General features: G+C 40.2%; 1 protein-coding gene across 1 annotated transcript in view; it reads right to left on the bottom strand.

The window, feature by feature from the left end:
- The window catches only part of EDIL3 (EGF like repeats and discoidin domains 3), a 241492-nt gene that overhangs the window by 62286 nt on the left and 156800 nt on the right, over positions 1-22406 (bottom strand). Inside the window, exon 10 of the mRNA XM_014309459.2 lies at positions 13572-13753. Coding sequence (XP_014164934.1) covers positions 13572-13753 — 182 coding nt within the window. The remainder of the gene's footprint in view (positions 1-13571; positions 13754-22406) is intronic.

Genomic DNA, 22406 nt, shown 5'->3' with positions numbered 1-22406 from the left:
GAAAGAAAGAAAGAAAGAAAAGAAGGAAAGAAAGAAAGAAAGAAAGAAAGAAAGAAAGAAAGAAAGAAAGAAAGAAAGAAAGAAAGAAAGAAAGAAAGAAAGAAAGAAAGAAAGAAAGAAAGAAAGAAAGAAAGAAAGAAAGAAAGAAAGAAAGAAAGAAAGAAAGAAAGAAAGAAAGAAAGAAAGAAAGAAAGAAAGAAAGAAAGAAAGAAAGAAAGAAAGAAAGAAAGAAAGAAAGAAAGAAAGAAAGAAAGAAAGAAAGAAAGAAAGAAAGAAAGAAAGAAGAAAGAAAGAAAGAAAGGAAAGAAAGAAAGAAAGAAAGAAAGAAAGAAAGAAAGAAAAGAAGGAAAGAAAGAAAGAAAGAAAGAAAGAAAAGAAAGAAAGAGGATCAGTTTTACCATTTTAACATTTACCACTTAAATTTATTTTAGGAGCAATGGATTCAGACTTGACCTCTGCTCAAGGGCCTGCGTTCAGCAGCACCTCAGAGGGGTCTCCTGCATCCAGTGACTTCCAAGGGATTTGACTCACCCAGGATATGCCAGGGATTTGGCTGCAGTCCGAGCACAACCTGTGCCCTGAAACCTTGTGGCACAAAGAACTTTATGAAACTCCAATAAGGTTCTGCTTGACACCTGCAGGCTGTGGAACCTGCTCTGATGGCCTTTACATGTCAGTGAGGAGGATTTCTGGGACTGGAATGAGTGATGAACACGGAGCTGCTCAGGTAAAACTGTGTGTAAAATGAAGCCAGTAGTCAGAAAGCAATGTATTTAAATCTGACCCTACAACAACTGGATTATGCCACACACGGGGTGCAAAGTCACTGTGCTGGTGTGGAGGAAAGCACAGGGAGAGAACAGGCATGGAGTCAGCTCAATTTATGTGAGTTCAGGGACTGTGGCAAGAAGCACCACCTCAGGTCCTCTGCTGGGTACACAATTGCACGTTGAATTCATCCACGTAGCCAAAACAAATCAAATAAAATCACTTGAGGCACATATCCCCTAGAGCACTGTATGACCGAGAGCTGGGGAATAAAATCAACTCCTTTAGTGTAAGAAGTCCCTGAAATTCCTTCTAATCTTATTTGTTTCAACCACCAAAGTCCTCCCAACTCCATGATTACACAGAGCACTCTGATGGTCACAGCAGGTTACAGAGTCATGGCCTTTTCTCCACAGGAGGGGAAAAAGGGACCAGGGTGCCGTGCTTGCTGCTCTCAGCACTGGTCCTGCAGGACTAATTATCTATTAAACACTTTCACTAATGCTCTGGACTCCAGTGATTCACTCCAATCTGTTTGGGGTTGTTAATTGTTGTCTACACCGAGGAAGACATACCCAATCCAGATCTTACTGGAACTGGGAAAAAATCCATATTGTAAAGGAAATAAACGAGGAGGACTTTTTCTCTAAGAGAAAGTGGTAATATGAAGAAGATAATTTTAGGAGTTCCTGTTGATTGTGCAGTGCACCATTTTCAGAGGCAATTCAGAACCAGTCCTGCAAATCTGCATGGTGTGTGTGCAGCTCCACTGGTAGCTGTGAGTTAATGCAGGAGCTTGTTTTTCATAAACAATTCCAAAGGGTTCCACAAAACAAAGGCCATCAGTAACTTCTCAGCATGGTTTACAAACCTTGGAACCATAGTAAAAAAAAGAAGATTAAATTCAGAATCGTAATGTGTGAGTGTAACAGAACAGCAGGGACTGGGACAGCTCCCGTGGAAGGTGTTCATCTTCCTATTAGAATTTATGATCAAATGCTAGCATATTCACTTTGCAGGAGCTATAAAATGGGCACAAAGATAAAAAAAACCCACCAAACTGCATCCGTCTTATCTACATTATTGCAGGCAGGAGAGGAGAAGAGGGATGAGAAGACAGAGTGACTTTAGGAAGACCCCTATGTGATGCTCCTGGACAGAATCCATAACCATATTCCCCTCATTTGTTATCTCACTGCTAGCAATAACACCGCTAACATTTCCTGCAGAACAGCCTGGTCTGAAGTGTTCCTCCAGAGCAAGCTTTCCAGAAATGCTCAGATTAAAGCCTACATGAAACCTTGGCTCTTTGAGACCTTAAATGTAATTTTAGATTCATAAACAGAAGTGCATTTTATGGAGAACAAAGGTGTTTACCTGTTTCAGTTATGAGATGGAATAGTGTTGTCATAAATAATTCTTCACCTTTTCTAGCACAAAGTAAATATATCTTTACAGCTACTCACCATTACTCACATAAAAACAGGGTTGAATAAGAGATCAAGGTTATACTGGCATTAAAAGATTTATTACAGCAACCCTTCCCTGCTGATCTCATCAGGTTTTGAAGGATTGGAATTTAATTTTTTTGTCTCTTCTCTCTTTTTTTTTTTCTCCCAAAGTCGTAATTCTGACAAAGCTAGATAGAAAGCACCCAGACAAACATTTTCTGATGAAAAATAGGGATATTTGCCAATAGAAATTTTTTTTAATAAACCCATGAAACGAACAACCTGACACAATCCCTTCAATACTGGGAAAGTCAGCGACTCTGAAAGCTCCTTCCAGGGCTTCCTTTTCAATCTCCAAGGTTGTTTCCTCCAGTCTGAACAGGACAAACTGCTGTTTCACCCTGGTGCCAGAGCAGCTGCAGAGCTGGGCTGGTGATGAGGAGCAGGAAGGGCACAGCAGGTCAGTCACTATTAACTTCCCCTTGCAAAGCCTCGCTGGCACCTGCACACGAGGCGCTCATCTGTCTTGCCTGTCTGTGGCTTTTTGATACTCTCCTAATGAGCACTGTCAGCAGAGCTCCCCTGGATTTAGTTCAGGGCATTAATGCAGTCAGCACAGTGGCAGTGATGTGTGTTTTAAGCAGCACACAGCGAGGATATGCAGTGATTTATCCACAGCTGCACCCTTGCTGACATGCTGGAAGGGGGTCTGCCCCACGGAGAAAAAACATGTTTTATTGTAAAATATTCACATGGTAGTTGTCATGCAATAGGCTAGGAGAACAAATGTTTGTTACAGGTTCCTTTGAAAATAGTAATTCCCAGAATGGTTTTGGGATTGCACCTTGAGGACAGACCAATTAAACACTCAGGTTGTTTCTGATCCCATTTTGTTTCACTTATGTGGCTGCAGGTCCAGCAAAGCACCCTCATAACTTTGCTGTTACATCCTCTGAAAACTCACCTTCCTGCTGCTTCCAGTCTATCACACCTCAGGGTAAGAGCAAACACCTCTCAGAATTCCCTCTACCCACCTGCACCTCAGCCTCAGCCAACCCTCTAAAAACAAACTCCATCCCCAGTGAGACTAATTCATGTACCTGCTTTAAATTAGACATGCAGAATCAGAGATGCAAATTGGACCAATAATTTAATTTGCCTCTCTGTAAAGAGATCAGAATATAGGTTAGACCCTACTTGTGTGGAAAACATAAATACAAGGATTGTTTGGCCCATGTACTGCTAATGTGGGGGAACATATGTTATGAGAATTATCAAAAAGCACCTACTTCATTTGGCTTTTGTTGAGAACTTTCAATTTATGCCTCAGAGAGTTTACATAATTAGACAGACTAAAAAACTTGCTTAGTCTGTTCCTTCTTATTATTAAGTCATTATTTTAGTCCCAAAGGTAGGTGTTATGAATGCCGTTAACGGGGTTATATGAATTATTCAAACACTGGCATGTTTAGACTGCCATCTCAAGAAGGGGCCAATAATCAATCTCACATTGTTCAGAGGTTTGTAGCACTGCAAAATATAATTTTATTTGCAAAGTATTGATCAAATGAGTATTAACTACCTGAAACTAGAATGTTACCTGAGAAACACCAAGGTCATTTATCGCTATTATTAATTTCTTCATATGCTTTGAACTTGTGAAAACTCTTCCTGCCTTTGGAATGTTAATGGCTCTCAGAAAGAACTTCCCCACAATGTCTAGAAGACATCCTGAAGAATCAGCCTAAGAATATGTAAATAAAAATGCCAGTGAAAATATCTGCACGTATTTCCCCTTGTAAAAGAGCTTTGATCAACAGCTCGTAGATCTGGAAGATGTGATGTCAGACTCAGGTCAAAACCACACACTTTTCTTTTCATCCTACATGAAAACCATCTTCCTCAGGGAAAAGAAGGGAATTCAAAAATGTGCAATATTAAAATCACCGTGAAAAAAAAAACCACTCAGGGAAATTTCTGGTTGTGAAATAACTTCAAATACTGAGAGATACTTTGTCTCACACATTTTGTATCTGTTTTTATGGCACTTTGGCAGATGCACTCTGGTAAAAAACTTTGAAGAAAATTATGATCTTATCACAAGCCCCCAAAAGGAGAACTGGGAAAAAATCCCACTCTGGCTTCAGTGGGCTTTGTCTAGGTCCTATGCATGTTCCTAGATGAAGAAGTCATGGAATTATAGAGTTTCAAGGTTTGAAAAGACATCCAATGTACTGATTAAAGGAGTGTTAACCATCTGAAATCTGAGAACTCTCAGGAGATCAGGCTTCCCTGAACCTGTGAGATCCCAACTGTGAGATCCCATTGCACATTCCCAGAATAAACTTATCTAGTGATAACAGTGCTATCAAATGGTGCACAACCTCTATTAAAATATGTATCTTTATCCCCTTTCTTCATAGTCAAGGTAATCCTAATCAGTCTTTGGGGATAACCTGTAAGTTGCTGAGACACTGGTTGTGTGGGGAGAGAGAGGGGATGGACACAAGGGAAGTGAAGGGCTAGTGAAGCACACAGGGGGCAGATGGCTGTGTGACTGATGAAAAAAATCCTAAGAAATTGGCTAAGAAAATGGCTATTTGTTGAATCCCAACACCACCCATAAAATATTTTTTATCATTAATTGAAACATTTTTATTATAATCGAATATTTTTTATTATTAATCAAAATTAGCACTCCAAAGTAAAAAAAAAAATTCATATAGAAATGTTAAATGTTACCCTTTGGTGAGATTTTCCCTATTCATATGCATGTTTTCCTTCTACAAAAATTTGTAGACAAAAGATTAGGTTAAAAAAAATTAAACATTGCTTGGTTTTGTAATAGACAATCTTTGAAAAGTCTCATTGAGACAATCAAGGCTTGAACAATGTCTTTTTATCTTAGTCAGTCATTGAAGTAGAAGGTTCTAAGAGTGCAAGAGTAAAATATGCTCCCATTTTTCAGTTCACAGATTTAGTGTGTGGCATAAATTGGAAGGTCTTTGAGATGACAAACACATGCCACCTTCTCCAGGGGAGGTCAAGGAGGGTGAGTTGACTTGAGCCCTTGTTGTCTGTGGCAGTTCTCACACTGCTGGTGACTTTCTGTGCTTCCAACAGCCATGGAAGCTGAGGTGAGATAAACTTGGATTGAGAAATGCGTGAGCAGCAGGTCCAGAGGGTTGTAATAGGTGTCATGGGGTCTGCTTGGAGATGTGCCACTGCTGGTATCCCCCAAGGTTCAATACTGGGGCAAAGAATTGTTTAACTTGTTCCTCAACGGTTGGATGAGGGGTCAGTGCGGTTCACTGACCACACATGGCTGAGATAAGAAGCCAAAACCCCTGAGGGGCTGTGAAGCCCTCCAAAGGGACATTGACAGGTTGCAGAATTAGGCAGGGAAGAAATGTCTGTAGCTTAATAAGGGAAATGCAGGTCCTGCACCTAGGCAGGAGCAGCTCCAGGCAGGGGCGACCTACTGGGGCGGCTCTGTGAGGAAGGACCTGGAGGTTCTGGTGGGCAATGAGCTGTCCCTGACCAGCAGAGCATCCTGAGGGCAAGGAACATCCATGGGATTTGGGGGGAAGAGCATTGCCAGTAGGTCAGGGAGGGGATCCTGTCTCCCTGCCCTGTGAGGGCACATCTGCAGTGCAGTGTCCGTCTGCTCCTCAGGACAGGAGGACAGGGAGCTCCTGGCGCAGCTCCAGAGGAGGGAGGGGGACAGAGGAGATTCAGGGAAGGCTGAGGGGGCTGGGGCTGCTCAGCCTGGAGAGGAGCCCCAGTGAGAGGGGCCTCAGCCCTGGCTGTGCCTGGGTGTCTCTGTGTGCCCCTGTCTGTCCCCATGTACCCCAGTCTGTCCCTGTCTCTCCTATCTGTCCCCGTCTATCCCTCTCTGTCCCTGTCTGTCCCAGTTTGTCCCTGTGTCCCCCTGTCTGTCCCTGTCTGTCCCTGTGTGTCCCTGCGTCCCTGTCTGTCTGTCCTTGTCTGTCCCTGTGTGTCCCTGTCTGTCTGTCCCTCTCTGTCCCTGTGCGTCCCTGTTTGCCTGTCCCTGCCTGTCCCTGTGTATACCTGTCCATCCCGGTCTTCCCTGTGTGTTCCTGTGTGTCCCTATCTGTCTGTCCTTGTCTGTCCCAGTCTGTCCCTGTGCCCCCCTGTCTGTCCCTATGTGTCCCTGAGTCTGTCCCTGTGTCCCTGTGTCCATCTCTGTTTGCAGAGGTCAGAGCAGGCCCAGGCCCTGCCCCAGGCCCAGCCATGGCCCCAGAGTCCTGGGCAGGGCTGAGTCCAGCCCTGTCTGTCTCTGTCCATCCCTGTGTGCCCCTGTGTCTGTCCCTGTTTCTCTGTCCCTGTTTTTGTCCCTGTCCGTCTGTCCCTGTCTGTCTGTCCCTGTCTGTCTGTCCCAGTCTGTCTGTCCCTGTCTGTCTGTCCCTGTCCGTCCCTGTGTGCCCAGGCCCGGCCATGGCCCCCGAGCCCCGGGCAGGGCTGATCCCAGCCATTCCCCTCACAGGAGGCAGAGCCAGCCCTGGGCAGAGCCCAGAGGGGCTCTGGGGGCTCCTCCCTGGGAACATTCCAGAATTCCCTGGGCACGGTGCCCTGGGCTCTGGGCTGGCCCTGCTGGAGCACGGAGGTGGCACCAGCCGAGCCGCCCTGGGCCCTTCCGAGCTGGCCCATCTTGGGATTGTGCACATAGGCCTGCATACCACACACAAAAAAAATCTTATTATCCTGACATGTAGTCTTACTTTATCTTAAACTTTGTTCACTGAAACTTAGCTTTATTGAAATTACTTGAAACAGCACTTTCCTAGAAGTCAAGTCTAGCAGGACAGTAACTATGAGTGAGGATCATTTGCTTTGCCAGTTTTTAAGTGAATGTTTAGAAGGTAAAAATTATTCATTTGACTATCACACATCAGCATGACATCATCTCACAGATTTGGATGCTGCCATCCCCACAAGGTGACTGGGATACTCACACACACCTTTCCATTATGGACCACCACACAGGTCCTGGGGCTTCTTCCTGATGCAATAAACCACGTGGACACACCTTTGTTCCTTTTGGTGTCACCACTTTCCAAGACTTGATTGCTTTTCATATCAGAGCAGCAAATGGGAAAAAAAATCTAGTTGGAATGCACAGTGTTGCAGATGCAGGGGATAAATGTGTTTAAAGGTCCTGTTCCTTCAGTCCTTCAGCCACATTAGGTGGAGTAATTAAGGAATTCTGGCACGGGGGCTGACAGAGCATGTTATGGATGGTGTTCATAACAGCATCAAGCCTCAGTTGCCATGGGGATGCTGACTCTGAACTGGCTGTTTTGTGCACCCAGAACCTCAGCCCTAAGTTGTTTGAATGTGTCTATGCCTGGGATGAAAGCAGGAGGTGTGACACAAAATGGATACCAAGACATGGGGCACCAGGGAGTCTGTGGATGATTACACTAAGAAATAGTTGTTTTCTGCTCTGAGTACATAAATTACATTTTTGGCCTGTAAGCTAAACGTTTAGATGCTGAGGGAGGTCTGCAGAGAGCAGACACTGGTATTGAGTTCACTGAAGTCAGTGAATTTATGGCAGGCTCTGGCTAGCAGACAACCTCTTCTAATTCCTGCAGATCAAAGGTCCTGTGTGGCATTGTTTTAATTCAACTGCACTTTCCTTATTAGCTTCTGTTCTCCACAGGCAAGGGCTTTCAGGTACTTACTGCCTCTCACCAATATCCTCCAAGGAAATCCATCTGTGATATTCAGCCAAACTTTGAAATATTGACAATAAAAAGAAGAACTTTAACAACTTTTTAACATTTAACTTAGCAGGTTAAATCTTCCTATGTGGTGCACATCACCTTGCAGGATGACTCTGAGACTGCACTTCATAAAGTTCACCTGACACTGAGATGAGAGCTACATTAAGTGATATAAAACATTTAGTGACAGGTATTTTTGGAAGCCTGTACACCAGTGCTCATGAATGAGGAAATGAACTTTGACAAAATGAATGGTTTCACAGATGGCAGTTTGCTTGGAGCTCTCACCAGCAGATGTTTGAGTGAATGTTCTGCAAGGCCTCTGTGTATTTTGGGTTTTATCATTTCATTAGCAAATAGCTATCACCTGGTGTGTACTTGCTCTTTGGAAGCTCTTGATGAGGAAGCTGTTAACTTTTTTTTTCCCTTGCCTTTTTTGTTTTTTGAGGAAAAAAATCCCACACAATACTTTTTGCTTTTCTGCATGGGGATAAGAATGATGGAACTTAAGGTTTTTTATACAAATAATTTTGTGTGTGTGTCATAGTTGTTATGATTAGGTTTGTTTGTGAGATTCATCGTCACAGATTTAATTATGCTATGGGACTGAAATTCCTAAAAAGGTGAGGCTGAGCACCAGAGGTGGGATTGAAACCAAAAGTGGTGTGAAGACATTTGTGTAAAAAACAAATTAAGCTTCAATTAAAATATAAATTCTACTTAACAGCAAGAATATTGCACAATATATTTAGACCTTTTTTTTTTTAAAAGCATTTTCTGTGCTTTTCAAGAAAAAAAAAGACTAAATAAATTAATTCTAAATAAGACAGGGATTAGGGAAATTTTTTGCCTTGACTCTGTTGGGCTAGGTAGCTTTCCATCACAGGTGATCTTTTTTATTAAAAATATCTTCAGCAAAACAGTTTACTCATAGTTTCAAGAAATATAGTGACATTTTCTTAAAGCTGGGCATAGTTATTAAGGAAGCTAAATTAAAAAAGCAAAAAGTATTATTTACAACAGACATGCTGAAATGGTAAATAAACCAAATGTATTTTACTTTGGACTGGAGTACTAATATATTTAAATTGCCAATCAGAGGTTGGGCACATTTTCCATTAAACTGTTGAATTTCTCATTATTGTGTTTCATCTGAATTTTAGCACATAATTTCAGAAAAACCATGTGCGGAATAAATTAGAAAAATTAGAGAATTATAATTCTCTTTCCATATATTCTAAGTAAGACTTGTAGCTTTTCCATTTTGAAATTACAGCTTGACTTTCAAAAATTGATTCCAAACAGAAAAACATATGAAATATAGACGGAAAGGGATGAATTCTTTGAAGAAACCCCAGATTAAATATTTGAGATCATCTTATGCGCAATAAAAACTAGAAGAAAAAAGCTGAATAATCAGCCTCAACCAACTTTACTTCCTACTTTTGATTCTGCAATCAAAGTGAGCACTCTACCTGTTTTGTAAATTAATCCTTCAAATCTCCAACTACTCACAATAATAAAATAAATATTTGAATATTTTATCTTAAAAATTTGTAAGCATTCCAGTGTCTCTGGAGAAACAGTTTATGCCATTTTAGTGAGAGATAACAAAAATATGGGTTTTATTATTCTATTTAGTACTTTACATTTATACACAACAGTCCCCAGCAACAGGTCAGGTGTTCAAACACATCTCCCACGTAGTGGCATGATGCTCAGTAATTCGTGCATTTTCTCAAAATTCTCCAGGTGTAAGCTATGCTGGAATCTGCTCTTGGTGCCTGTGGGTTTTACACTCTGTAAAAAACAATTTCCATGTCCAAAAGACCACGATACACTTAAAAGTTGTGGATAGGGGAAAAATGGATTAAGAAATATGAGGATGGTTAAAACTGGGAGACCAGCCTGGGAGTGGTGGAACTGGGAGAGGAGAAGGAGTGTAAGGGCACAGGCATGGATTCCTAGGCTGGAATTCACTGGAGAGAAGCAACATTCAGAAACTCCTGCTGGCAGTTTATGTTTTCTGTTAGATAGTAATCCATAGGCAGGATCATATCCATGATTTTGGATATGGTAAAGGGATAACAGAAACAATAATCCTGCCCATGGCCATACCTATTCTGATTCATACTGCCCTAAAAAGAATAACTAACATAGCAACAGAAAAATACAGGTGCCAGGAATGAGCAGAGATGAAGTGAAATAAGAATAAAACAAACCAACATTTTTTTTAAAACTGTAAATGCAAAAGGACAGAAGGGAAAAGAGAAACCACTGTAAAAAGAAAAAGAAAAGAGTTTACAAAAGAGACTCATTACTGGAACAGTCAGTGTGAGCATTTTGGTTATACTTCAGGACCAATTAATGAAAAATAGATGTAGGTGATTTTTTTTGGTCATTGTATTTCCAAACCATAAGAGTTAATATCACTAATAAAGTGCTAAGCAGTACACAGGTGCTATTTTATCACAGCCAACCTGTGAGGAGAAACAGAGGTCAGGAGACTTTAAAAGGCAGATATGACTTACTCAGGCTTTAATTTGCTTCCAAAAACATGGTCAGTGACCCTTTAAATCACAAGCCAATTACAAGCATTGTAGTGCCATTACTAATTACATGCTGAGAGTGTAAATTTAAAATGGCAATTTCAATTTTCAGTTCATTGGGAGAATGCAGGAAAAAGAAATTGCATACTAATTAGTTCATGTGTATCAGACACCTGAAAGATTAGAGAAAAAAAAACTTCTGCACTCATTTCAAGTGAGTTATAAGCAGAACACTCAAACATTTTATTTGCCAGGCTGCATATAAATAAAGAAATTAAATGACAAAGAAAATTGATAATGATGGAACAAGGCAAAAATAGCTACAGGCTTGTACATAATCATACTTTGAGGGACTTTGCCCATTATACACGACTTCCTTTAGAATTTATCTAGCATTAGAAGCTCCAAGAGGGGAACAGGAGATTGCTTCAGGTTCAACCGCGCTAAATGTTAATTTGTGTATCCTAAAAATGGGATTTTCTGGCTTTGTAAGTTTCCACTTAATCTCTGCCAAACACTCACACCCTTTTTCAGTGCCTTCTTCTGGACCAGGTGCTTTGTCACTCAGAGCAGCAAGGAAAAGGTTCCATGTGCAGGCTGCTCCCATTAGGATCTGGGGAGAAGCTGGTGACACAACAGAGTAAAAACCCAAATAGAGGGTTTGACATCTTTTCTCCCATGAGCCAAAAATTTAGCCCAAATTTGACTTTTTGGACCACTCCATAAACATTTATGGTGTGCCTCCCTGGGCATTACAGAACCTGTGCAGAAATAAAATGTGGGATTTCTGCTTCTCCTCGCATCAAACTGTTCCCCCGTAGAGGGTCAGACAGTGTTTGTTTCTTAGGGCTTATTTCATGCTTGAAGAAAAAAGAAAGTGCTCTGATGTAAAGATCTACTGTGCATAAAGTTTGTGGATGTCTCCACCTTGCCACACCTAAAAAGAGTTTCTGCAGAACGCCTTCCTTCCACCTATCATGTCCCTAAAAATGTTTCAGATTTGGTTCCAGGTGTTTTGAAGAAAGAGAAAAGGAAAGAAAGAAATCTTCTCAAGGCCTCTGCTCTGAAATTGCAAAGATTTTTTTTTTAATTTTGCCCTGAACTGAAAAAAAGAGGATTAAAAAATAGCACTTGGCAAGTTTTGTGAAAACGATAGACTAAAGTTTATTTTGCAAGAAAAATGAGGAGAAAATAAGAGAATGTTTAAAACACATTAATTGTATGATGTAAGCTTATCAAAAGTCCTTACACCCCATGGTTGCCAAAATTACAGAATAACCTGTAAGGGATTGGAATAACCTCCAAAACTCAAAAAAAAAAAAAAAAGAACAAATTCTTCAGACCTGTTGCAATGGGCTGAGATTTTAGACATATTTTCTCCACTGGCCCAAGGATGTTCCTTGCATGTAAGAGCAGAGGGAAGATTTCCTAGGGAGCAGAGTCCAAGGGAGCCTGGCAGCTGCCCCCACGGTGCCAAGCACAAATGTGAAAGCATCAGACCATTAAATATCCCCATCCAGCTCTTCTCCTCCAAAAGACATGTCTAGGGGGCCAGTGCTAAATGATTTTAAAATCTTTCTCCAGCTCATTTAATAAAGCCTACACTCTTAACACAGCCCAAAAGCTGACTTTTTCATTATGCATTAAAATTACATTAGCTTTCTACTCCCATGGAAATAATTCTGCTCAGGTCCCCCTGCATGATACTTTCCAGTTCTTTTCCATGTATAAATTTTACAGACTTTCTAAATCCTCTGATCTTTATGGAGGAAAACTGACTTACAACATGTTCAAGGGCCTTTGTGTTTTCACTCTGCAATAAATAACAAGCAGTAACACCAGTTTTTGTTTTTCAGAGGTGACAAAATCCAGCACTCCCACTGCACCAGTTTCAGAAAACTTCATCAGACAGTGTGTTGTGTCTGCTCTCCATACAAGAAAAACGAGCAGGTAATTCTGTATGCTTCCCCCCCCAGATATGTAGGAGCCTCTCAATAAAATTAAAGATGGTAGTCAGGGCAAAAACATTGATTGTGAACAAATATTAATGCAATGTACACCAAGGTAGCCTCAAGAAGAGTGTGTCTGACACAGCTAAGGGCATGATGGATAGCTCAACTTAGTGCTGGCAGATAAAATGCTCAAATATCACAATTTTGCTAAATCCTGCAGTGGGTTCACTGGACGGGAAGCATCCTCCTCACACATTGACCATGAGGATCAGTGCAGAAAGTTTTCACATAAGTATCTAACTCACCAACCTTCATTAACCAACAGCTGAAATTGCCAAAGCTCTGCTCAATTCACATATGAAAACACAACCCAAGCAAAGAGCTACAACAATCACTACATAATTACCTTCATTACAACACTGCTACAGGACTTCATACTCACTGCTTTCACTGAAGTCATTTTTTCGGCACAGAGAAATCCAGTACACAGTGAGGGCACTGCCATTTGAATCACTCAAGCAATACCATGCTTGAGTGGGATGAGAAAATGTGTATTTTCAGCCCCATGGATGTGTCTCAACTAACAGCTGTTTCAACCTTAATTAAAATAGCTCTTGTTACTTCCAGTAGTACTTAACCTGTGTGCCCAGAGCAGCTCAGCAAACAGCACCAGCTCTTCCAGCATGCTCTGGCACTGCCAAAACCACACTTCAAGCACATTCAGCACGTGTTAGGATATCTCCACCAAGAGCTAAAGCTGTGGTATGCTTCTAAGGAGCTGACCACCAAATACAACATATGGGGAAAACACCTTTTTTGAAAGGAGCCTGCATAAATCTGCTTCCACGGTTTAGAAGCCACAATGGAACATATGCACAGGATTTTTTTTTAATTAAAAAAAAAAAAGAAAAAGAGCTTGTGCATGTGTAAAGTCAAGATTATCACTGTTTTGCAACTAAATAGTCCCTTTTAGCCTGGGCTATGTCTCTGACAGTGAATAAGAATCTAGCTGTTCGTTAACCACTTGTCTTCATCAGTTTCTTAAGTGACACTGGCAATTGAATCAAGGATGTTTTTTCCTTCCTCAGCTCCATCTGTTACCTGAATCCACGGCCATCTGTCATTTTCTGCAGCAGTCCAGGCATTCACAAGACCCTTCTTATTAAGCCGGGCATAGTAGGGGTACCACTTCTGGAGTCCAAAAAGAGCTCGGTGAGTGGAGGATGCAGTGATTTGTTGGTTTGACACAATCCCTCCTTCTATCCCTAGTGGGCCAGAGCACCCTGCAAAAAAAAAAAAAAAAAAAATTCAACTGAAATGATCAACTCTTCTGAGCCCCAAGTGTAATTGCAAAAGAATACAAATAGATCCAGAATATCATGCCAAATCCAGCTTAGAAGAAATTCAAAGTACTTGACTATATCACCTGTTTGTATAAATTAAAAAAAAACAAAGACAAAAGTATGGCTTGCAAATAACTATTCTCATTATACAAGTAGTGAAATGGATTAAACTTCCAATTTCTTTTAGCTTGTTCTAGCTGAAGACTTGTGAGTTTGGATTTTATGGACACAATGAAGAAAAAAATTCCTCAGATTCAAATATTGAAATTATTGTTAAAAAGTAAATTTAAAATCCTGTAATTACTGCAAATTTCCATATTGCTGCTCTGCCCTCAAAGTTCAGCATTTAACCAGTGCTATAAATTGTTATTGCAGTTATCTCCAGAAATATGAAAATAGACATAGGTTATCATTCAGTCACATTAAAAATATTTAAAGGTTTATCCATTTAATCAGCAAACCTCAAAGCATATATTTAACTGAAGTGCTCCAAGGTTCATAATTTTATGTATCATATTCATCATTATTTTATTCACAAGAACACTTGTAGACCGAATCTTTTTTTAAAATCAAGATATTTCTGCATACATTGCTTTTTGAAGCCACTCAATTTGGACACAGGAACAAAAGCATTCAGCTATTGTGAGCAATCCACAAATGTAAATTGAGAAAATGATGAAAATTCATTACATACAAACAATTGGCAGTTTATCTACTATTCAACACCCAACTGAGTATCTGAGATTTTCCTTTCCTCAGTTCTGATGCAGAATCTGGAGAGAAGGTAATCACAGGAATTATTCTGGCAGCCAGTGTTACTCAGTGGCCCAAAAGACCTTCTGCTTTGCAGGTCAGCTGCACTTTGGCAATTTTGAGCACCACAGGGCAGACGTTTACTTACATTTCAGGTTTTCTCAGAAACCTGGCAGAGTTTCACCTCAAGCAGTACCCAAAAAATGAACTCTGAAATCGCACTGTTACGAAATCCTCACACCACACAGGCAGAAAGTCACAAATAATTTAATTCCTCATTAATTTAAAGTTGCAGAGAAGAAAAAGTGACCGGTGCAATTTGCTCCTCTCAGGCAGGAGGTGGTGCAGGGTAGTGCAGCCCCCAGGTGTGGGGGGATGATGGAGACAAAGATAAACTGAACTGAAGTTTTAAGTTGCGGTGGTGATGGACAAGAACATGCTTGTGCTCTGGAAAGGTAAAGCAGAGCTTCAGGGAGTGCTCCTCCTTAAAAACCTTAAAAACTTCCAGGAGATGCTCACATGAAATCCTGGCCACACTCAAATTAGTGAGTGTGACCAACTTGCACCGTGTCATGACTCCACACAGGTTTTTATCAGCCTATTGATTTCTGGCCCCTCATTGGGCCCCCCCTGGGTGCTCCCCTGACAGGGGAAGCCCTCCTGGAGAGTTCTGTGCCAGGAAAGAGAGATGCACCAGATTTTTTTGGTCTGTGTTTTGTTGTTTATTGTTATCTTATCAAAACTTCAGCACGCTGCCTGCATCAGACTTTGCACGCAGGAAAAGCACCACAAAATGACCCCAGATGTACAGTTTCAAGGTCATTTAAAGTTGTTTCATTCAATTAACTCTCAAAACACACTTTATTTCCACTTATCTACCAATAACTCATCCCTTGGCTGTCCATGTAACCTAGAACTGCAGCTTTCCTTGACCAATCACCCTGTGCCACCAACACTGCAGAAAATGGAGTAGATGAAGAAGAAGAAACAGCTTGGGACAATGCCTGATGTCCTTCATCTTGCCTCCATACTAAAAACCCCCAAAACCTAAATCTTTCACCCTGTGATAAACTACACTATTGTCTATTACCTATTTCACAATCTTGTGGACTTTAGCCTATCTCAAAGTCTTGGAAGCTTTCTCCATGGGTGAGGGTCAAATTCAGTGCTTCTCTGGAGGTCAGAACCCCTCAGAGCAGACAGAGAAATATTCCCTGTGCCCTGGGTTCCCACACCAGACCACAAAGCTCAGCTAGAACCTGAACTCCTCATGCTACTTCTCTTTATCAGCCAAAAATAAAAGTTTTGCCTTCACCACTCGAGTAATAACTGCACAAAACAGGACAAAATGTGACTCTCCTGTTGCTGTGCCAGGCGTGAGGCAGCACCAGAAGAAAACAAAATCTTTGTCACCAGCATGGGCAAGCACAATGGACAACACACTCAGAAAACCCACATGTGTTGGGAAGGTGTCATTCCTTATTGTGTTTTCATCAAGCATTACTTGGGGATTGAAAGGCCTATTCAAATCTTAGCTGTTTTCTGAAGTATTTTCATCGGAACAGAATGGAATCTTTTGGCGTGCAAACTGCTGCATCTGCTTGGAAGAGAGAGGCAAATGACTCTTCTCTCCTAAGAAAAGCGCATGTTTTCAAAAGTTTCTTATAGCTGATTATTAAAGAAAATCTGTGCTGTTTCGTAATGGAAAAGAAAGTTCACACAGATGTGTCTCTGTGCATGTGTAACTCACCAGCACAGCCATACCTACAGGATCATTAATGAAATAAATTAACCATCTTTAACAGCTGCAATCATAGACTGATAATTATTTAAAAATAGAGATGTGAGAAAACAGAAGAAAGGTTTTCTAAGAGGACCTTAAAGAGGAGGCATGCTGGAGCCATGTTAATATTTGCCATGTCTGTTAATGCATCTCATGTCTGAAATGCATTAAATTTTATTTGAAATATGTGTGAAATCCTTACAAGAAAAAGTTGAATTTTCCTTTCTAACTTGAAGGCAATTTCCTTTCTAAATTTAATTACCAAGCACAGCACTTTATTTTTTCAGCTATGAACATACATGCTCAGCAGTGTTTATCTTCCTTAGCTTTAGGAGGATTATTCCTGAAATCCAAAGACAATCTCTACCTTCAGGGAACAGGTACTTTATTGTACAAACTCCTTATTTTCTTTGCAGTTCCAGTCATGGTTTTGGTATATTTGTCCATTTTTCAATCTGAGCTAAAGAAAAATACCACTCCTAAAATTTAAAATTACCACATTAGAGATACTTTCTGCTTTGGTATTCAGTTCAGACTTTACCAAATGAGATGTGTGGAAAGCATGATACTAGATAATGGTTTCTAAACAATATTATAATTATATTTCTTAAATTATCAGAACATTGTCCTGTATTTTTTTTTATTTATTGAAGAGCCAGGATTTCAGCAGAAGTTCATTAGGATACTGTCAGTGAGGTCCTTCCACTGTTAAATTTGCCCTTTTACTCACCCTTTAGGTATTTATTTTTAATCAGAATCATTTTCTATAACAAAACCTTTTAATTCACTTTCTTCTATCAATTAAAATCAAATATTGAACATATTTTTGGATAGTCAAATACCACAGCAAATGGACTTCCCTTAGCCATATGCTCATTAATTTCTTCCAAAAACTCCACTAGATTAGCAAGTCACTCTTCTTTCTTCTAAAAACTCTAATGGGGCTATTACTCTCTAAATCCACAAGAAATTTGTTTTTCCTGAAAACTCTCAGCTGAATTTCCCATCTCTGGTTCCATTAAATGTGGTTTATCACTAAAAGATTGGTTACAGACCAGTTCCTGTACACGATAATAAATTTCAGACATAAACCTCACTTTTCTTCAAGTTATCAATAATTTCTTTAGGTGTTTAAGAGCTGTGATATACCACTAACTACTAACAATGAAAATAGGCAACAGAGCTTTTCAGTTCTTTTTTTTTTTTTTTAATTGAGAGGCATATTTTGCAGAAGTGCAATGTATTATATTTTATTACTATGCTTCTGTTTCTATTAAATACATGGTTCTTTTAACAGAAATCATGACAGCTTGGGAAATAATAATATCACTACTGTGATAAATTGTGTACATTTCAGACTGGTCAATGTTAGTCATTAAATAAAAAAAAAGGATATTTTTATTAGATAAGGCAGAGGCATTGGGGTATGACAACACACTTGATGCAAAGAAATAAAGAAAAATTAAACAGCAATTAAGCTGCCTGACATGATACAGATTCTGCAGGCAGATTTTGTCATCTGGAGCTGTTATTTCAGTGTCATTAAAAAGCAAGATACTAAGGTAAGTTATATTGGTTTTAATCCTACAGTGACAATTATGGGTGTGCACTAAATAAAAACCATTTAATGCTTCTCTTTTTCTCCCCAAACACAAACCTGTGCCCATAAAATCTCACTGTACATGGAGATAACAATGCCAAGGTGTTACCAAGAGAGCTACATGAATGGATTCAGAGAAGGATGGGAAAAATTAACAGAGGAAAAGTGAATTTTTCAGTTCTCCTGAGAGTCCCCACCATGTGAAGGCAGCAGAATTACAAATCTGCCTTGGAGGCTTCTTTTACAACCTTAATTAGATCTAGAAACATTATGCACCATTTTGCACCACAAACCAATTCGTTTTTAGTCCAGATTTCCCTTGTGGACCAAGGGTGTGGGGATCAAACAGCTCCCCAGAAAGGAGAGGAGTTCTGTGCTTCCACCCTGATCTCTGGCAACAGCAAATCTCTCCAGCTGAACAATCATATTTGAGCAAAACAAAGTAAATGACAGCTAGCTTACTGTGATATACACTGACATCTCCTCACAAGAGCACTAAAATAGGGAAATAAGTAGCTGATTCCTGTTCTTTATAGAAAAAAGACAAAGATATTTGTCTTTTAATTTTAATTTTATTTTGTCTATTTTAAGATAGAGTTACTACAGCAAGAGATAATAAGAAGAAATCACTGCATAAATATGTCACTTGAGCATATTTAATTTGAATTTTTTGCATTTATGTCAGTCCACAAATTAAGCAAAATGTCCACATAGTTTAAAAATGGCTTGAAAATGTGATGATTATTCCTCTGCAACTAGAGTGAAAAGGTTTCTTGTTATTGATGATGAAACATGCCTGATTTTGCAGCATGAACATATAACTCTTATTTCCTCTGTTGGTCTGCCTCTAGCTAACGTCATCAAAACAAACAGATGCAAAATTGGAGGCAGGGAGAAAACAAATCTGCTTTAGACATCTGCAATCCTTTCTTCCTCCCAGCACCTCATTTTCTGGAATGAGATTACCCTGGCTGTGCTTAGCAGGGCCTGGCAGTGGTGCTGAACACAAACCCTGACAGTGGGATTACAGATGACCTCTGGTCCTGCTCGTGCTGCTCCCAGGCTCCAATTTCTTCTTCTCATTCCTCCTGACACACAAATGTCCTTGCCCAGCTTGCTCTGCCAGGGACAGCTCTTAGATAACAGCAAGTCTGACTTTTAGGAGCTTGCTAGAGGGGTTGTTTGAGATTCTGGTACCAAAGTGTCCACCCATATGCAAAGTGATGTTTTTTCAGGTCTTGCTTTGTCGCAATCATCTCATGATAGCCCCAAAATATTCCTTTTAAGTGCTACCCAAAATATATTTTCAGAGAGGTCACTGAAGACACAGCTTCCATTCCTTCTTGAGGTGTCTGTGGACCCCATCATGGTTTCAGTGATGTGACAGTCTCCAGATGCCAACTTTACCACTGGAAAATGGGGTTACAGACAACCACTGATATTGCATTAATTAATGCTGGTGTTTGCATAGATTGCACACATGCAATCCAGGCTTCTGCTTATTTCTTCTTGCTCCCCACAGAGATTTCCACTCCCTGCCTATGAGCAATTTTCCACATGCAGTCCCCAGGCTGGGATTCACATCCCTCTGTGATGGATATTCAGAGGGATTTCCTACCTTGAGCAAGTGCAAGAAATTTTACTTCCAGCATAGCACAGGAGGATATGGAGACAGCAGTGAAAGCAGATTATGTCTTTTTCTATATAAAGTTGTGATTGAAATGGAGGGTGGTTATTCAGGACTGGTTTGCTTAGTTCTAGTATGGTATTTCCTCCATTCTGCTCCTTGAGTAGGATGGAAAGGATTGCAAATTTCACATCAAAACCCATTTATTCATGGCTTGGTGCTGGGGAAGTGCAACAGAGAGCAAAGTTGAAGAAGAGACCTATTCAAGAGGAGTAAAAATAAAGGAAGATACAACTTCTGATTCAGGAGGATCCTTAAACTGAAGACTCCTTGAAGATGGGAAAATACACTGGGACAACCATTTCTTGGTGCTTTTCCCTTTTCCTACACTCAATCATCAGTAATTCACTTCTGATCACTGTCTGAAATACCAGACCAAGCATTGTTATTCCTATGCTCAGAAAAAAGGGTACATCTAAAACCTCATATCTAAAAAGGTGTAATCAGATTTTTTTTAAATTTATAAAATTTTTTTTTAGTATCTGTCCGTGAGGTGATGATGCTTGTGTTGAACTCCATCAAATTAAAAATACTGACATCATCCCTAGGCATGTTCAAAGAGATTTTAGTGGAAGTTGGCTGGGAAGAATTTCAGAATGAAGATTTATGTGTCCCTAGCTGAGAAAACCATAGCATCAAACTGTCTGGAAAAGTTTCTATGCAAAAAATACCAACTACATTACAGCAGCACCATTCCCAATGTGTTTCCTGAATCCAAGAAGGCCAAAGGCTCCTGGCCTGGATCAGGAATGGTGTGGCCAGCAGGAGCAGGGAAGTCATTCTGCCCCTGTACTTGGCACTGGTGAGGGCACACCTCAAGTGCTGTGTCCAGCTCTGGGCCCCCAAATTTAGGAAGGACATCAAGACACTGAAGCACATCCAGAGGAAGAAATGAGGCTGGAGAGGAGCTGGGAACACAAACCCTGTGAGGAACCACTGAGGGATCTGGAGGTGCTCAGCCTGGAGAAAAGGAGACTCAGGGGTGACCTCATCACTCTCTACAAATCCCTGAAAGGTGCCTGTGCTCAGCTGGAGTTGGGCTCTTTCTCCAGGCAGCACTGACAGAACCAGAGCACACAGTCTCAAGCTGTGCCAAGGGAAATACAGGTTAGATATCAGGAAAAATTTTTTACTGAACGAGTGAGAAAGTTCTGGAATGTTCTGCCCGGGGAGGTGGTGGAGCCCCCATCCCTGGGTGTGTTTAACAAAGCCTGGATGCGGCGCTGGGTGCCAGGGTTTAGTTGAGCTGTTGGGGCTGGGCTGGACTCGATGGTCTTGAAGGTCTCTTCCAACCTGGTAATTCTGTGATTCTGTGTAATTCTAAGTTTATACCACTTATTTAAGCTACAGCATTTAACAATTCACTGGTAAACATTACTTTTATTTTGTTCTCAAGCAGCAAATCTGGATTTTGAGGGGAAAAAAATATATTATAGTAAAGCCTTTAGTCTCTCAAACTCTGTTGAGCTCTCATGTAGAAATAAATTAATCTTTATGTGAAAAATGATTTTTACCTTTCAAAGTGACACTGTGAAAAATAACATTTCCACCATGTCTGAATGTTGACATTAACCATCGAAAGAGCTCACAGCCACTTAAATACCACTAAAATTAATCCAAATAAAATAAATTATGGTGCAACACTAAAAAAAACCAAAACAAAAACAAAAAAAAACCAAAAAAAACCCCAAACCCTACCTCATAAGAATTAAACTACATTTATATTATAGAAGGTAAATTCATAGTAACTTTCAAGGAAAGGAACTGCCATGCTTACACATCTAAGAGATGACAGAGAAAGAAACCATAGCCCCTAAATGCCACAAAACAGCAATTGATTTTTACTATTTTTAACTTAGGGTGCAATGACATGGAAAAATACATGGTTCTGAGTACTTTTTACCAATCCCAACATTTTTTTTTTGAACCTGGATCCGAGAAGATGTGGGTGGAGGAGATTTGTGCTGTGGTGGATCTATTAATTACCTGCTTCATTTCTGGCTGTTGCAAATGGTTGTGGCAAAGGCTTAAAGCCAATTAACAATTTAAGCATAACTTAGGCATTTACAAACAAAACTGGGGACCAAGCTGCACTTAAAAATAATCTTTATTTGCTGCTGCACGCCCCTGCACAATCCATGCATTTCTCTTCTTCTCAGATAGTAATAGAAATATTTTTTGAACAATTCAACGAAAGTCAGCAGCTTTCCTGCTTTTTTTAGGAAATTTGCTAATTAGACACTGTTCTGACAGCTACAGACAACTTTCACACTTTCTAGGCTTTATATTTGCATTCATATACCTTTAGAGGCATGTAGGTTCCTTTTTTTGTTTATGGAGTGTGCAGCACAAACAAAACACTACTTGTGGGCCAGTTGAGTTATATCACAGTGTATCTTCTGTTATCCATAAATTCACTCCAAAGGGTGTTTTTTTTTTTTTGGGGGGGGGGGGGTGTTCACAGCGCAATATTTCTACTATAAAAGTTAATATTTTTGATAACCAACTACAACTATTGCCAATTTGAAGGCAGCTCATGACATACGCATGTATGTGGTTAAAAATTGCACCTTAAATCTGCCTGTTCCAAAAACAAATTTGGAAAAAAAAAAAAAAAAACCAAAAAAACCAAACCCCAAACCCAAAGGTTCTCCTGCAAGTGAGACTGCAATGACAAGATAGAGTCACACTGAAAGACAATCTGCATTTTTCTAGCAGGCCTACAATGGAAATCAGTGGGATCCCAGCACCAGGGTAATTAGCATTCCTG

Source organism: Geospiza fortis, unplaced genomic scaffold, assembly GCF_000277835.1.
Source record: "Geospiza fortis unplaced genomic scaffold, GeoFor_1.0 scaffold43, whole genome shotgun sequence".
Lineage (NCBI taxonomy): Eukaryota > Metazoa > Chordata > Aves > Passeriformes > Thraupidae > Geospiza > Geospiza fortis.
Note: the sequence above shows the minus strand (reverse complement) of the source record. Positions and strands in the feature narration are given on the sequence as shown.